The sequence below is a fragment of the Elgaria multicarinata genome, chromosome 8 (genome assembly GCF_023053635.1).
Source record: "Elgaria multicarinata webbii isolate HBS135686 ecotype San Diego chromosome 8, rElgMul1.1.pri, whole genome shotgun sequence".
Taxonomy (NCBI): domain Eukaryota; kingdom Metazoa; phylum Chordata; class Lepidosauria; order Squamata; family Anguidae; genus Elgaria; species Elgaria multicarinata.
In genome coordinates, this window is record NC_086178.1 from 80745800 (window position 1) to 80764111 (window position 18312).

The window sequence follows — 18312 nt, forward strand, 5'->3', positions numbered from 1 at the left end:
TAAATGGCTTGTTGCATGTTCCTTTCATTTTGTTACACAGGACGCTATCCAAAGTTAGTCTTCTATTTTGAGCTCAAGAGGAACATACTGTATTTCATCCTTGAGACATATGTACCATCCAGCTTACTGGTTGTTCTGTCCTGGGTGTCATTCTGGATAAGCCAGTCATCAGTTCCAGCCAGAATCTGCATAGGTGAGAAAATAAAATAAAATAAACACACATATACATCTACACACAAAAGGGATCTTAATATGTCATACTTACTTACTTATTTACAGCATTGTTGTTATTATTACTGTCTATTAGGATGAGGATGAGGATATTACCATATTTTAAAATATCTCTTATTTGCATGATTTTTATACCACCAATTAACAGTAAATTCTCTGGGCAGTATATTGTGGGGTGGGAGGGATTAAAACCATAAAATATATTTTAAAAAATACAAAATGAACATAAAATTAAACACAAATTAAAACAGCATCAGAAACTTGCCCACTCATGCTTGAAAGTCCCTTCACATATTTCATAATGAATGCCTGAAAAGGGCTAGCGTTCAATGTCATTCCTTTTCTGGGTTCCCCCTTGCAGTAGATATTTTGGATTCTTGTCATTGTATATTATGTGCTAGGGAGCCGTAAGGAGTCTTGTAGGCAGCAGACATTTCAATACAGACATAAACTACCTGAAAAAGAAGATGGGGCCATAGACATATATTAAACCGTCCTACCCATTAATCATAAAAATAAAGCTCAGTAAGATATCTCAAGGAAAAGTGGGAAAGATGGCATCTTAAAAATAAGAAGAAAACATAAAGAAACAGATTGATGCAGACGAATGGTTCATATAAATAAGCAAGTTCTACTTTAATTCGCAGTTAGATCTCCAGAGTCTTGATAGATTTTGCAGCCCTGCTATTGAAGATAATTTAGGAAGCAATCCTATACATGTTTAGACAAAACGAAGTTCTACAGTTCCCGGCATTCTCCAGCCAGCATGGCTTTTTGGAGAATGCTGGGAGTTTGTAAGGCTTTTTTCTGTCTAAGCAACCATAAGATTGCGTCCTTAACTGGAGAGACTGGGAATTAAATCTGAGAATTTATATGAAAAACATGTGCTTACCCTAACAACCCAGCTACCTGTTACGAAAGCTCATATGAGAAGACACTGGCTATTTCGAATCTGGAACATCTCCCCCTCAAAACTACCTCAACAGATGGGAGCAGCTTGTAGCAGTGTTCCATCCCTCATCAATGGCAGTGTCTATACCAGCCATTTATCTCGGGGTCAACTCGAGGTTGTCCTTGTGCATCCAAATGACCCACAGCTGATCCTCTCAGTTGTCCCGGGATAAATGCCACTGCAATTATCCCAATTTTTCCCGCGGTCCAGGGACAACCCCGAGATCCATGGGTGGTGTGCTGCTCACTCCCAGGTCCTCTCTCCTCCCCGCGAGTAGCAGGGCTCACCAAATGGGCATGGGGCTCTGCGGGGGCGTGCCCATCGGGGGTGAGCATTTTCGCCATCCCAGTGATGGCTCTTGGCACTTTTTGCCACCGAATTTCAAGGTTATCTTTTTTAAAAAACGACAACAACGCCCTTACTTTTGGCCCAGGGTTGCGCAATTGTGCAACGTCTCCATTCTTTTAAAGCAGCCTTCCTCAACCTGGGGCGCTCCAGATGTGTTGGACTACAACTCCCAGAATGCCCCAGCCGACTGGCTGGGGCATTCTGGGAGGTGCAGTCCAACACATCTGGAGAGCCCCAGGTTGAGGAAGGCTGCTTTAAAGCAATAAACAAACAAAACGCCACACCAGAATGTCCCTCTTCTCTTCTGGGATGCCGCGCTGGCGTTTGGACCCTGGGGACAATCCCAGAAGCTGGAAAGCCCGAGATTCTCCCCACCGAGTCACGGAAGGCCTGCAAGTGTAGATTAGGCCTTTGTCTCTCAGTCAGGGACAAAAATCTGATACTAAAAGGAGTATGAGTAGCTCCTTGTCTGCGGAAAGTGTGATTTCCCACCTTGAGCGGGGTGTATTTGTAATTTGTGAGTTAACGGGTTCTTTCCACTGAACCTTGGAAGATTTTTTTAAAAAAATCAGCCAGCAGCAATATGGCAGTGTGATGCCTTCACTCAGAAAAAGAGCTATTTCTCCTCCTGTGTTTTGCCTGGAGCCCTTCCTCGATCCTGGAAGAGGCGTGATGAGTAAAACAGTGCTTCAAGCCATTCCCACTCTTTCATGCCTGTAGGGATAGTTGTGAGAAGGAAGACTTTCAGATCCTAAGCAGCTACTTTTCTTGTAAGCAGTTGCAACCTCGGTGCAGTGGCCTTTGCTTATATTAACAACACCATACATAGTTAAAAGCTCAGAATGATTTTTAAAACCATTGCTTAAAAAAAAAGAGCACCAAGAAAAGTAGCAAAAGCTTGCATGTTATCATTGCAAATTAGTTGCCAACAAGAACCCGCATTGTAGTCACATCTCTGAAGCAGACCCATGGGTAATTCTAACGAAGCCAAGGAAACCCCTTTAGAATGAAACTTTCCCTTTCTGTGTGGGTTGTTTCACACAAGCAAGCAGCTAACTAGAAGAGCAAACTTTGCAGACTGCATAAAAAGTGACCAATTATGGAATGTACCAGCCACAGCCTTACAGAAATCTCAGTGCACATAATTTGTCAGGGTGAGTCCATTCAGCTTTCCCAAGAAACAGTAGGCTTGATAAGGACTTGCAGACATTTATCTCAGGCAAAAAAATTTTTATAACATATATGGTACTCCTCACTATCCTCTTGAAGCCTTTGGAGAAGCGCTCTGCAAACTGCCAAAGTGTCTTTCATCTGTGCGCCTCCCCAAGACTTTCACATGTGGTACAATCCTCACGTTTCGCAGGGATGTCATAGCCATGCAGGGTTTTAGCTGTGTGTTGGGTGCCTCTCCACTTGTGTATAATATTTTGCCCCATTCCTGCAAACTCACAAGGGTTTAGGGACCCCCTTTTTTGTGCACACAGCTGGATATAAGGGAAGGACTTGGGGGCTGTCTTGACATCGTCTTTGCCCTGGGGTGGCTCCGAATCCACACTGTGTTGGCTAGATGATGCAGGTGCAGATTCGAAGCCACCCCAGGGCAAAAAGGCGAAGATGTGCGGCTGAAAAGTCAGGGACTTACCCCGACTTTTCTAGCTAAAGCAAGGTCAGCCAGGCTCTTCTGCTGGTCTGTCCTTGCTTGGGGCCACTCTAGGAGCATTCCCAGGTGGAAGGCGACCTCCTATTGGTCGCTGGCAGCCACGGAGGGGGAGGGGGTGGGCCTGGTGAGCCTGATGGCTGCCGGAAAGCCCATGCTGCTTCCCCTCATAAGGACAACTTGCCGCCGCTATGCACCAGCAATAGTGTGGGGTTTGGTGGCAGAGCGGCACCAACCCGGCACCATGCAGACAGCTCCTTTGAAAACAGGGTGGCAGTGGGAGGGGGCACAAGAGCAGGAAGGAAGGCCTTAGGAATTGGGTTGATGCAGGGTGGGTGGGGCGGTGGGGATCCAGGGAAGAGGCAAAGGATTGACACCATGTAGAGAACGGTGGAGAGCCAGCAGAGACAGGTGACAGAAGAAGCAGCATATAGTGTGAATCGGGCCAGTCAGAGACAGGCAAATGCTGTAGTGGCAGTTTGAGAAACAGTGGGATATGGTTTCCACTGCAAAGGAAGCTGGGATACCTGCTTGCCCAGATGGGAGAACTGCAGAGGGAGAAGCGGTGATGGGAAAAAAGAAATAAACTAGGCACAGTAGCTTATTTGTCCAATTGTGTGACAGTAGTCAAAATAAGCTACTGTGCATGGTTAATAAGCCACCATGGCTTAAAGTGATGTGTGAAGCCACCCATAGTCTTCTGTAGTCCTTACCATGTTGAAAAGAACACATTGCCAAAAATATTCTTCATTTCTAGTCATCCAAGTTCTTCAAATTCTAAACTACTTTGCATTTTATTCAAAAGAGAGGTAGATTGGCATGAGAGGTGCAAAGACTCATAAATGAGGAGATACAGAACAGCTGGTACTCAAAGGCAGCTGGATATGATATTGTTGACAGTCTTGCATAGTTATCTCTGGTTTCTCATTTTTTTCTAGGTGTTACAACAGTACTCACCATGACAACGCTTATGATGGGAGCCAGGACATCACTTCCTAATGCTAATTGCTTCATCAAGGCAATTGATGTCTACCTGGGTATTTGCTTTAGTTTCATCTTTGGCGCTTTATTGGAGTATGCTGTGGCTCATTTCTGTACCCTTAATCGATCTGGTATGAAAAAACTCACAAAGGTATTTGTTTAATTCCTTCATCTACCAACTTCTTCAGTCTCCTCTTCAACCATTGTGTCGGTTGTGCTTTGTGCTGTGAGGGCACCTCTAGATTCAAATGTTGAGCAGCTGTTTACCCCAATATTCCTAATCTGATGTAGCTCTACTTCTGAAAGACTAGGACCTATTACGTCCCCAGACACCTTTCTTGGTGCCCTCCGACATACTACCCCTTCCACTTTACCCTTTTTAAAAAATACAGTTTCTAACCAGCAGCTGGAATTGCTGTGAAATAGGTTTCACTTAGTGCTGAACATTGTGGGTTCAAAGAAATTGTTTAGTGTGTTGGGGTACAGACCCCACCTCTGCCTTGTACACGACTTTGGCTATTGGGCAGTATAGAAATGTAATAAAGGAATAAATAGTCTTTGGGGCGGGTTACTTTTGCCACACCTCCCATGGCAGCCATTTTGTGGTGGTGCCCAGGATAGTTTCTCAAATTGTTTCAGAGTAAAAAAAGGGGGGGAAAAGACATAGCTGCTACCCATGTCTTTAAAGTAGCATTTGCTTTGGGTCTAGCATCAGTCTGGAAATGCTTCTGGGCCCTGCATTGCTCTTTGGTAGCCAGTTGCAGCTGTGGCTAGAAGTTCTTTGGCTGCAACAGTGGAGGCTTTCCCTGGAGAAGGCAAATCTGAGCACGGTCACACATCCCTTGGTTACATCCTGGCTGGACTACTGCAATGCCCTCCACATGGGGCTGCCTGTGAGGAATGTTTGGAAACTACAGTTGGTACATAATGCTGCTGCAAAACTGTGGCAGGAGGGCTGTTATTTGGTGCATTTTATTCTGAACAAAATGTAGATTAGTTCCCACTTTGCTTCCAAACCCGATTCAATGTGATGCTCCTTACTCTAAAACCCTATAAGGTTTGGGGTCACGGAGCTAAAAGCCTACTTGCTCCCATGTGATTCTTCCTATTTGCTGAGATCTTCAGGGAACATTCTGCTCCATGTCCCACCACTCTCTGAGAATAAATCGTTGGGCAGACAGGGCAGTGCCTCCTTGGCCATGCACACCCCATTGAGAAGTCTGTCTAGCCCCTTTCCTCTCAGCTTTCTGAAAGACAGCAAAAACAGTCCTTTTTAGATGGATTTTTAATATTGCCTCATGCCCTGATTGGAGTGTGTTTCTGATGGGTTTTTTTCCCCAGGAGCTCATGGATCTTGGGCAACAGAATGGTAAACTGTGTCATTTCAGAGTGTGGATTGGGGCATACTAGTTCTGAACTGTCCCTTACATATATTATATGGTTGTGTGTGGGGGCGGGGGGTGTTGCTTGTAGGACAGCAATGAAGAATGCCATTTCCCACCTACAATCTGAATTGGTTGACTTTGCCGCATGCAAAGTCATGTTTACCTCTTGCCAACTACATGCCTCCTGGCGAACACCATGAGACTTGTAGAGCAAGGGCAGGGAGCCTGTGGCCCTCTGGATGTCATTTGACTCCACCTCCCATCAGCCCCAGCCAGCATGGTCAATTATCTGGAATGATGGCAGTTGCAGTTCACCGACATTGCCACAGATTTCCCACTCCTAATCTAGAGGATACACATGTCTGTAATCAAGCACACATGGTAGACAAGTGCTGTGCATATGCTGTTGGCCAGAGCTACTCACCATAAGTTCACAGTATGTTTGCAGACATACATCCGCTCTGCTGCTGTTTCGGATGTTCACTGAGAGATATGTAGTTGACAAAGTTTGGAAGGCCCTGACATGCTTGCATATGCAGCATGCTGCTACTGGTTATTCTTTTAACAGCATTCTTCATGGTATGATATCATAAGCACTTCAGCATCAGTATGAGACATTACACAATTTTGCAATGCCCTTATTATCCATAACAAAAGAAGGAAGTTTAAAAGACACAGACAGACACAGAGAGAGAGAGAGAGAGAGAGAGAGAATGAAAGAAATAGAAGTCAGTATTTAATCCAAAAGTGAGTAAACTTCCAAATGTTTTAGGGACCTGGCTTGAGACATAGGCCTTAGCTAGACCTAAGGTTTATCCCGGGATCGTCCCAGGGTCGTCCCTGCCTGCTCCCGGGATCCCCTGTGTGTCATTTACATGAACAGGAATGACTCTGGGACGATCCCAGGATAAACCTAAGGCCATATATTTTAATTGCTGAGAAAACATTAACCCGGATCATCCAGATTACCATAGTGTGACAGAAAGAGAAGAATGGTCAAAGTTTATATGAGGAAACAAGTTTTACATCCCCACTGCTTTTATACAGCGGATCCTTAATAAACCTTTTTAAAAATGTATTTGCACAAGAATTCCCAGACCTGCTAGATGTTCTGGCACTCTCTAGTAGGAAGTATTGAACATCTTGCACACGTATAGCTTTCCCACAAAAACAACATCTTTCCTCCATCCCGTGGGCTGTTGAATTTGAACAGACACATCCATTAATAGAAGCAAGAAGCAGGAGCAGATGCCATTTTCCTGTAGGTTTCAGCTGTTGTACAGTTGCTTTCCATAGATCCTGAAACTGATTTTTATATCCCATTTTTTATTGCCATCTGCTTGCTATTCTCTCCTTAAGAGCAGGAACTGAGAGCAGAGCTAATAGCATTACTATTGCAAAACTGACTCAAAAGTTGATCTCCCTCTTGATAGGCAAGGTTGATTTTCATAATCTGAAAGAGTTTAATTTTCTTCTCTCGCAGAGCCTCTCAGCAGTCCTTTAAATGCCCCCTGATATTCCAGATTTTTTTGTAAAGCAGATAGGTATTTGTAGTTCTATTATAGATTCTCTTCCTTCTCTTCACTAGGGCAATAGGGTCGGTAAACTTGTGCTCGAAACACATCTTGTTAAGCTCCCTTGCAGAAGATATTGTAACATACAAACGATAGGCTGATCCATGCCATGCCAGATGCTGGATTTTTCACACACTGTTTAGTTCTCTCTTAAGGAACATCAAGGAGCTAAAAGCAATCTGATAAAGCACCAGCCACCTGCAAACAACTTTCAGAAAGCTGCAGAAGAAAAATAATATGTGTGCAGCATCCTTTCCTGCTGTGCCATAAGCCTGCTGTTTAGTACAATTTTTTACCATTGAAAAGTCGATACGTAAACTGAAAATTGCACACAAGCCCATCTATAGATGATAACTTGTACTGTTTCCCTTTATAATGAATGAGAATGTTGGAATAGTACGGTTTCTTTTCTCAGCTTTCTGCATTTTCAAAGGAATGTCACTGTAATCATTGTGTTGTAATGGAAGATCGCAAGTGAAGCCGATCTTTCTTTCTTTCTTTCTTTCTTTCTTTCTTTCTTTCTTTCTTTCTTTCTTTTCTTATCCTGCATGTTGAGAATGTTAGTGAGTAAAGTGCAGTGTAGTGATCTGAGTGCAGATCTGGCATCCAGAACCTAAACATATTTGCTGTAACCAAGAGCTTCGTGAACAGGGCCGGCCCAATAATGAAGCCGCAGGATGCGAGTGCAGCAGGTGGAGTAGGATGGGAAGAGTGGCAAATTGTTCCACCCTTCCCACCCGAAGGGCCCACCGCTGCTTGGCTGGCCACTCACTCCCTAGCTGCCTGCCTGCTTGGCCAACCAGCCAACAGCTTGCAGCCACCCACCAGCAGTGCCTCCTCCCTCTCTCAGTCAGCGGCTCCCACTTTCTGCCCCAGCGATGGGATTCCTGGCTGTGAGACTTGCTCAAAATTTCTTGAGACCTCTCGCATTAGTTCAGCCAAGTCTCCCAGCTGACCGATGGAGGGAGGAGGAGGAGCCGCCACTGCAGCGTCAGGGATATATAGATGTCCCATTTTTCAGTGGAATCAAATTTATATTAAATTTATTAGTGATCCTCCGCACACCAACAAGGTTATAATAAATAGCACTGAGTTCACACCATGAAATGTATGCAGGGTTAGGGTATTAGGCTTTTGTTTGTTTATCTTTCCATTGAGTACCTACCTGCAGCCAGCCCCCACAAACATCTGTGATTAGTTGGGAGATGTTTACAGGTCAGAGAGTGTAGCTTCAATGAAATCATGAACCCACTCACAATTGTTAAGAAGGAACAGGTTTACATGATTAAAACAGCTGGGCTGCAGCACGTTCTGGGTAGGATTTGAATATTCAACACGATCTGCTGCTGTGAGGGTTGTTTAACCCTTGCACAACCCCTGCCACCCAGATTATCATGACATCACAAGACAAACTGCAGCTGGGCTTTGACTATTCAAAATGGCTGCTGGCACATGGCACAGCCCACTTGGCTTAAATAAGCCATAGTAGTCTCAATAGAAGTATCCTACTTCTATTGAGTAGGATAGAAGACTATAGGGACCATAGTCCTGGGATCAGCCCAGTGCAGGAAACAACCAATGAAATATTGAAAACCAAAACATCAATCCAACGGAGTAAAGAAAATTCAGAGCTATAGTGGAAATAAAGAATGGTGGTTTTATTATTTACATGGCATTGCACTACTTGAGATTACTGTGGTTAGGTAGGTTAGGGGGAGAACAGGAACCACATTACTGCTTTATAGCGGTATTGGAGTCCACTGACAACTATTGGGGCCCATTGACACGTACCATATACCACTTTCATACCACTACATCTTGCTTGGTGTGGCTCCTGCCTTTTATATACTGCTTTCATAGTGCAATATCCTGCTTGGTGTAGATGAGGCCTGAGAGAGAGACTTGCCCATGGCAATCTAGTTTGCTTCGTGGCTGAGTTTAGATTTGAACCCTGATTTCCCATGTTCAAATGTGCTGGGGTTGTGCATTCACAAAGTGATGGTTTACATAAAGTATGCGAAACAAGCAGGCAGGCGAAGTAAGAATTTCTAGGGGGCTCCAAGAAATTCAAGCAGCAGATAGAAGTTAATTTGAAGGCTGGTGAGGTGAGTACATCAGCTTGTGGTTTTTGAGCTGCTGTGATCACACAATTGTGTGAGCCACAAGTATGGGTGTTCCATACAGAGGCAGTCATTTATAAAAATTTGTCCTTCTGTTCAGTCCCTGCTATGTTGTGAGTCACTTGAAACCCCACATGCTCCACGTGTTTGGGGGTTGCTGACTGTCTGAACCAAGTCTTAACTTCATGTTGGCTTGTACTTGGAGGGTTGTGCAACCTTCTCCTGTTATATAACTTACCTGTTACTTAAGTGAATTGCAAGGAGAAACTTTGTGTTTATAGTACATTTGTGATGGGATTTATGACAAAAGTGGCTCTCTCCAACTGTGTTTCTTACCAGGAGGAGGATGAAGAGGCTGAAGAGGAAATCAATGGAGTCCTGTCAGCAATTGCCAACAGTTGCAAAGCTGATAAGATTAACAAGGCTGACTCGGACAAAGTCACCAAAACCTCTAGTGGAAGAAAAGATGAAAAAAGTAAACACAGCAAGTGCCACTCACCAATGGCAGTGATGAAAAGACTCTTCTGTATATTTGACTGCTTCCATGTTAAAAATCCGTATCACATAGACAATTATGCACGTCTTTCTTTCCCATTATCATTTATCATAATAAATGTTTTTTACTGGGTGTATTATTTGTATTTTTAAGCTTCTAAAACTCATGCAAATATATGGGTATAGCAAGTGAAAAGATTTTTGTCAAGAGAAAAGCTTTTATTTTGCACTGCATTAGGATATCAAAAGAGAACTGTCATTTTATTGAGTATATTTCTGTTGAATTTCTGGTTAAAATATTTTTCATTTGTAAGACTACTGTAGTATAAAATCTGTTGTTGGTCATATGTTCAATGACTGTATTTTTTTAAATGGACCTAATTTTTAGCACGCATGTTAATCTTGGTTTGTAATGTTTACTGAATGGCACAACACTTTTTAAAAATCTACTTGTAAAACTTTGTACAATGAGAGGTATATAACACTAGTCTGGGCTATGGTTAATATGTTTAAAAATAAAACCCAGAAGGTTTTATCTCACCCCCATCCCCCAGTTAGATTCAATATCGTATTCCCTTTGGCATTGTCAATAATGCATAGGGCCTGAAGAATATTATGTAACGAAACTCTTTATCAGTGCCAATTAAATGTTTTCAGTGAAGAGCATAAATCACTACTTTGAAAATATGAATGCAAACAATGTGGTAGAGAATTCTTTGTAAGCCTGTATGGGGGAGGAGGGTATGTGGGCATCCCAGTGCTAAGTCCACCACCTCTGCAGAAAATGACCCCACCTAAGGGGTACCTTATTTTAAGCAATGTTTACATTTCACAATCTTAGAATACTTTAAAACCTCCTTGTAGTTTGTTACAAGAGGCTTCGGTGTGAGGTAGGCACCAACACTAAATAGAAACTATTTAACAGGTTTGTTTAATTAAAGGGATACTTACATGAGAGAATAATGGGGTTTTAAAAGCATGCTTGCTTACACGTGACACTGCGGCTGATAAAAGCCTTATTATTATCATCATTATCATCTCAGGTCAAATTCCCTAAACCTCCACCTGAAGCAAATTTATTCACAACCAACTCTTTGGTACATTATTCCTCTGACACCAAAGCTCCTCCTGTTGTACTACTGGTTACTTGGTCAGTTTATCTGGTTTTAAGGTTTGCTTATGTAACTTCCTTTTAGTAAGACCTTAACACAGGGAAACCTCCCAGCATAACACAACCACCTGCTCCCTATTCCAGATTTTTATTACCAGTGTACAGTTACCACATAGGGAAGAGAGCTCTGGCTATTGGGCGGTATAGAAATATAATAAATAAATAAATAAATAAGGACTAGCATAATATTCAGGCATCAGCTATTTCCCCTTCTCAGTTTTTCCTACTCCTTCTCTCACACACCACACACCAATCAGCAGACTTTCTCTAATTCCACCAACTGCCAAACTGACAACTTTCAGTTAACTTCCACTGTCATTTTCCAACTGCCCCCTATCCCTAGCTAGAACTCCGAGCCAGAGTCTCCCAGATAAAATTGAATTTGCCTGATCCAGGCCCCAACTAGAAAATCAACAATATACATAGCATTTTCCCACAGCCTGCAAATAAGTTTACTCAGAAATCGGTGTTTTTCCTAAGGGAAAAACTTAGGTGTGCATCTTTTCTCTAACAGAATATTGATTTTAATACTGTAGGTTTTATATTTATTATTGTATCAAAATACCCTAACAAGGGCCTTCAAGGAAGTATACAACCCTCCAAAAAGAACATTAAAACCTGATTTAAAAAAAAATTAAGAACAGAGCAAAGAATATCTTAAAACCAAGGAACGGAAACAAAACTACATACCAAAAGCTATGAAACCCTATACTTTCAATTTTCCCCTTGCTATTCTTTCCTCCAAGTAATAGGCATTCATAAATTGGCTCAAATGCAAATATACATTAGTATTGCCTACAAACGCTATTATATATTGTTGTAATATGCTACACTCCTTAGGTGTAGGTTAGTCCAGGCTGTGCACTACTGGCCTGGATAAATGTACCAAAGGAAGCCTATTTCTATTATGAATAGTTTCTTTTGCACTTTAGATATGCAAAGTCTGTCACCATTAGCTGATTCATCCTTACAGCAGCTGTATGAGGCCACAGAATATGAGAAATTGATTCTGAAAACAGGTGGCTTTGGAACTTGTTTGAATGAATATATTTTTCATTAGAATATGTTCGTGTTTGGAATTTACGGTGTTAATACACACAGCTCATACTGATTAAGATACGATAGTACTATGAAGGTAAATAAAAAAAATGCACCACTCTAGGTACTTTTGTACAGATTGCTGCCTTGAGAGCAATTTTCTTTGTAGAAATGTGGGGTACAAATCAAGCAAATAAATACAAATGTCTAATAAAAATAAAGGAAAGAAAGTATGGCTGGAATGACTTATCAGAATTCTGTAAATACTAATGACATTCAATTTCTCCATAGACTTAATGGTGACTGAACACAGGTATCCCAAATCTAACTTTACCAAGACTATCCCCTGCCCAGGTTACAATGGCACACTATTTCAACCTAGACATCCCTTAAATAGAAAAATAAATATTTCATATTCCTTTTCTCTTTCAACATCACCCCACATGGCTGTGGCCATGGTTTGTAACAAAAAGACCAAACATGGCTGACATACAGGGCTTCTTTAAATGAGTGATTTATAGCATGCTTGTGACTGGCCACTCACAGATGTTTGTGGGTCATTTTGATGAACCTCCTGGGCATCTCCTGTTCCTTTCCCCATTTTTCCATAAAAAATAAATCTCAGAAACCCTGAATCTTCTGAAATACATTGGGATTTGTCAGGATTTCCTGCCATGTGCAGTTGAAGTACTATAAAATGCCCACTAGAGGGCATTGCCCCATTAAACTGTATGGGCTGGGAGGTTTTCCATAACAGGCCATGTGGTTGCTGCCCTCTTCCTGTGTAATTCAGCTCATTTTAAATATGGAAGAGAAGCAGGAAACAGAGCAATGGTAAGGAAATGTGATTTCCTCCCTGTCTGAAAGTCCTCATCTCTACCCATGAAGCTGAATGTGGGATGTGTGTCCGGAAATGTTTGCCCACTTTCAGATGAGTTAGAAACTTGAAATTTGGCACGCTGATAGGTCTGGCTGTACAATGTACCAGAATTTTAAAAACCAACAAAATAGGTTTGAAGTATTTTTAAAGAATTTAATTAAAAAAAACAGCTAGGCTTAGGCCTACAACTCCCAGCATGCTTTGGGTGGGAGGCCAGACTTATGAGCCTTTGGTGGCCATTGTGAGGGCACAGGCTGATGGCTGCTGTTTGCCTTTCACAACCCAGACGCCTCAGGTCGGTCTCAAGCAGCCAACCCAATTTCACATAAAAGGAAACAACCCACATAAAAGGGCTGCGTCCAGTTGCGGTGCCTCCCATCTGCCATGCATGGTTTTAAAATCAAATAGGTACAACAGTGTGACTTTGAGAGGCCAAACTCTGAACATGCTCAATGGCAACCCATCCTGATATCACTGTTTTCTCAGAATCTGGGGGAAGTGTGCATGCAGCCTTCGCCCTTAAGAGGGAGGGAGGGGAGGCACTCTGTGCATGCCCAAAAACAGGCATCATGAAGGGGGAAGTACACGGGCTGGCCCCGACCCTTCAGTACAGGCTACTGAAGGAGCATTTGGTGGATGAAAAGCACAGGCCGAGGCAGAACCTGGCAGGATTTGGCCAGAGGTGAGTGTGTCCACTGACAGCCGCTTACCTCCCCTTTTTAGAGATGCTAGTCCTCGACACTATCAAGGAGCAACATCGGCAATGAGAGGAGGGAAACGCCTCTCAGAGGACGTGGACACCAGCGGGCAACCAAAGGCATGCTAGCCGGTGTAGTGCTGGCATGTAGAGTGGCTGATATTAAATAAAGCATGAGTTAGCAAACCAGGCCACTATCTCTCAATCCTAACTCAGCTCCCACTTCCCTGACCTCTCACTAACTGACTTTGGTCTCCTTCTACCTGAGTTTCTCCAACTGCCACTAACCCTGCCCATCATTCCATTCTAGACTCAGCTTACACCTACAACTCCCAGCATGCCTTGGGCAATTGAATTTGTTTAAAAGTTAACTCACAGGCCTAGCACCAGCCTACTACTTTAAGATGATTACCTTGCAGACATATATCTTAGTGGGCCCAAGCAATGCCAGGTATACTGTATAAGCTAATAAACTATATAGTATCACTATGCCCACATATTTTTTACCCATTCATTAGAGCTGTGTTCTGTTATGGGTGTGAATGAGTTCTATTTCCTTCTGGAGCAGAAAACACAATTATAACTTTTATGTTAATATTTAAAGCTATAATTTATATTTATCCTTTGAAATCTATATTCCAGTACCAAACTGCTTGATTTTGTGTGGCTCATGGTTACTATTTTAACCTGCAAGGATTGCATAGACTTGGTTTGGGGCCTAAAATTAACCTGCAAAGCCCATGAGCAGAGGAAAAAAATCCCCTGGTCAGCATGTGGAAGCCATTTTTTTTAATGCATGGTTTGTGTGTCATGTGCACATAGGTACAGATTCTGGAAGGGTAGTGATTCTGGATTAATTAAGTCCAGGCAAAAATATGTGATCTTGTACATCTTTGTGTTTGATCTATGTACTTCAAGATTCCACTACCATTTTTAAAAGAGTTTTCTTTTATCACCTCTGTTAGTCTTCTTGAAATGTAATTGCCCACCACATTTAATGAGAAAGCAGAATATTAGAATAGCTGCAGAAGTATTTTGTAGATTAGTTCCTTCTATACACTGTTGATGGAGCTAATTAACTGCTTATTTTAAATGGGAATGGGAAACATTTTCAGGACAACCCTTGAAGAATGCTGTTATATAACCCAACATTTCTCCAATTAGGTCATTTAGACAATGATGGCTTAATTAGCACAAGCAAACCATGTCACATTGTTGATTGGGTTACTAAAGATCCACTGCTACTTCCCCCTTATAAAAAATCTAGAGTGTATGTATAGTGCTATTCCTTGTATGTTCATCTAACACTAGTCAGCATTATTTCAAAAGTTGTACGAAGATATTATCAGGATAAAAGTGATGAAAAAAGCAATCCCATCTTTGTTCAGGAGCCAGCTGAAGGGCTGCTGCTCTGCCAGTGGAGAGAGAAGTCTGCTGGCAGGATGGCACCGATGGCACCAGAGGACTCCCAGTACATCCATGGAAAGCTCTATTGGTGCAAATGTTCTGCCAGTGATGTTCTGCCAGCTTTGGGGTGTGTGTGTGGTGTACAACGGGGCACTTCAGAATCCAGACACATAGGGTTAAGATTACGTCCACAAGACTCAAAGCTGCTCATTCTCTAAATAAACCTACAAAATTGGCCTGAAATGTTCCCTCCTGTTGGGAGTCAGTGGGAGGGAAAATTCAAATTTCTGCCATCTTCCACTATATCCACATTGAGCTAGCAGGACCAGGGAGGTAGGGATTGCTCTGTCACAGAATCCCAACTCTCCCCTGGATAAGATTGCTCCTCCTAGCTGTAATTCTGTATCTATGGAGAGGTGCCTGGCTGCTGCTTCCTCCCTCACTGGTGGCCTCTGCAGAGACAGTTGGTAGGAGGAGGGAGGGGGCTCTCAGCTGGAGCTGGACCTAGGCAAGATGGAGAGGTGGCTGGCTGCTGCTTCCTCCTTCACTGATGGCCTCTGCAGAGACAGTTGGTAGCAGGAGGGAGGGGGCTCTCAGCTGGAGCTGGACCCAGGCACGATGGAGAGGTGGCTGGCTGCTGCTTCCTCACTCACTGGTGGCCTCTTAGGGCATGGCTAGATGGGGTGATATCCTGGCGATCCCCAAGGTTCGTCCCTGTGCATTCACATGACGCACAGGGGATCCTGGGAGCAGGGAGGGATGATCCCTCCCTTGGCATGGGATATTGCCCTACCCTTTTAGCCTCGGGATGATTCCGAGACCATGGAACGTGTGGCCGGGCATTGCAGGTTGTCCCGGCTCCTCATGAGTAACTGCGAGTAGCCAGGACCCAGGCACAGGGCACAGAGCTCCTCAGGAGTTCTGTGCCCATCAGGGTGGGAGGGTGGATGGGGATTTTTTAAAACAACTACAATAACCACAAACTTACATTTTGCGCTTGTGCGCTCCTCCTTTTAAAGAAAATGGAGGGCACAACGTCCTCTCCCTCCTGGGATGTCATGCGCCACGTGTAGACAGAAGGGGAGATCTCGCGATACCCATATTGCAAGATCCTCCCCCTGTCGCGCTAGACCCTGTAGGTCTAGCCACGGCCCTAGTTTCATGGTTTCCCACTTTTCTTTTTCTTTGCCATATTGGTTGCCAATATGACCTTGGAAGGAAATAATATTGGTTCTTATGTGTTTTATTATTGTATGCAACCTTGGGAAGGTTTCTGCACTGAAAGGCAGCCAAGCAATAGTTTAAATAAATAAATAAATAAATAAATAAATAAATAAATAAATAAATAAAATATAAATAAAACTCATACCTAAAACAGAGATGCCAGGAATGGGTGCTCTGGAATATTGACTACTTCACTATTTTACTACTATTTAGTAATTAGTAATAAAAATATTGTTGGCTATGAGGAAGTATCTGTTTTGTATGTCACTTTATGGATGTCGGCCAGATAAAAAAAGGTGGAAAGAAAAATGAATAAATAAAACAAACTATCAGAGAATAGATAGAATTTCACAAATCTAGCTTCCCGGCCTCTTCCAAGTAAATCAATAAAGCAGGAACCTACTGATTATCTCATGTAATCCCATTGTCTTGTCAATAAATCCTGTGATCTTCCTACCTTTTGGAACAGAAAGGTAAATGAGACCTTCCAGAATATCTCTCCAGGATTTTTCTGTAGACGAGCATCCATTTATATGAACTTCCCGTAATCTGAAGTGCTCCAGCCCAGACCCTGGTTTGCCTCCTCAATAAGAAATTGAGGAGGTAAACCAAGGTTCCCTTCCAAAGCAAGACGGATGGGAGGAAAAGCACCGGCTGGCTTTAAAACCAAAACCAAAAACGTCCCTTCATAATTCGCTCCAGCAAGAAACTACAGTTTTCTCTACAGAGCAGAAGAGGGCGCTCTCAGATCAACGGTTGCTCTCTAGATGTGGTTTGTTTTCATCTTGTATTCGTCTTTGAAGACTTTTTTTCTTGTAATATATTAGATGCAACAAAATGCTTTCGTTTGATACACTAAACGTTGCAACCTCTCGTCTCAATATACACTGTGAATGAAAGATTGGATCTGACTGAATTAGTTCTACAGCTCGCATTGGTGCCACAGTCCTTAGAAAAACTCACTTATTTTATAAACCACTGAACTTGGTTGGGTTAAGATCACAAGCAGTTTGTGTACTTGCTATTTACAAACATTCCTTTGTGCTATTAAGAATATGGAGTGAGCAGTATGAATGTTGGAGGCTAGGGTTGGATCCAGATTTAGGCATGAGCTACTGGGCTGGCAGAAGTGGACTTCCTGGCCCCCTCCTCCCTATGGTAGCCCCTCCGGACCCCTGAAAATGCTGCACAGAAGTCAGGGCACCATGGAAAGGGGTGAGCTGGGGTGGGGGTGGGGGGTGGGCGGTGGATCTTCCAAAATCGGGCAGAGGCACCTTCTGTAAGCAGAGCCCTTCTGTCAATAGAAGGCAATTCCTGGATCCAAGCCAAGGAGGGTGGCTGTCGGAGAGGTGTTCTAGCAATTATTTTTGTTTTATGTTTGCACAAGCAACAATTTAATAATAGTTCATTGAACATCTATCTAATGATGAAATGGATAGCACATAATTTGTTTTAATAATTCCAGCACAGAATAGAATTAATATCTAGTATTTAGGCTAAAAGCATATTGAATCATTAATATCTGTTAAAAGCTCACATAGCTACAAGCGGCATTCATATAGTGGCTGACAAATAGGGAAGCCGCTCCAGTGTTGAATCTATTGTGATGACCCTAAACTCGTCTCCCACCATTGCTACTGCTTCTGGAAAGAAGGGAGAACAGACTTTCATGTTGCTCTATTGATTTGGCCCAGGCAGGATCTACACTACTGCTTTATAATGGTTTATAATGGTTTGGACAACTGTTTGGGCCCAGGACATGTTCCATATACTGTTTTAAAAATGTTTTCAAAGTGTTATATCCTGCTTGGTGTAGATCTGGCCCCAGTGTCTTCACCAGCTCCCTGTTCTTTCCCAAGAATAATTGAAGGTACTGTTTATATTCTATAAAGTTCCAAAGATCTTATTAAAAAAAAAACCCACCTTGTCCTAGATCCACCACCAAAGGTAATGATATCACCTTAACAAAATTCTTTCTCTTGCAGTCTCACTGAAGTCCACCTTTCAGAAGGATTGTAATGCTTACCTGTGGGGGCTGACCAAAGCTCAGTTCACAAACTGGTTACATTTGTATTCTGTTCTGCAGTGGGAGGGGCCTTACTTTCATCATCCACCTCCAGTGGGATATAAATCTAAATGGGTAAATAAATAT

General features: G+C 42.7%; 1 protein-coding gene across 1 annotated transcript in view; it reads left to right on the top strand.

Moving 5' to 3' along the window:
• The window catches only part of LOC134402239 (gamma-aminobutyric acid receptor subunit pi-like), a 46463-nt gene extending 36567 nt beyond the window's left edge, over positions 1–9896 (top strand). The window contains exons 7-9 of the mRNA XM_063131604.1: positions 41–193; positions 4127–4320; positions 9588–9896. Coding sequence (XP_062987674.1) covers positions 41–193; positions 4127–4320; positions 9588–9896 — 656 coding nt within the window. The remainder of the gene's footprint in view (positions 1–40; positions 194–4126; positions 4321–9587) is intronic.
• The last annotated feature ends 8416 nt before the right edge of the window (positions 9897–18312 follow it).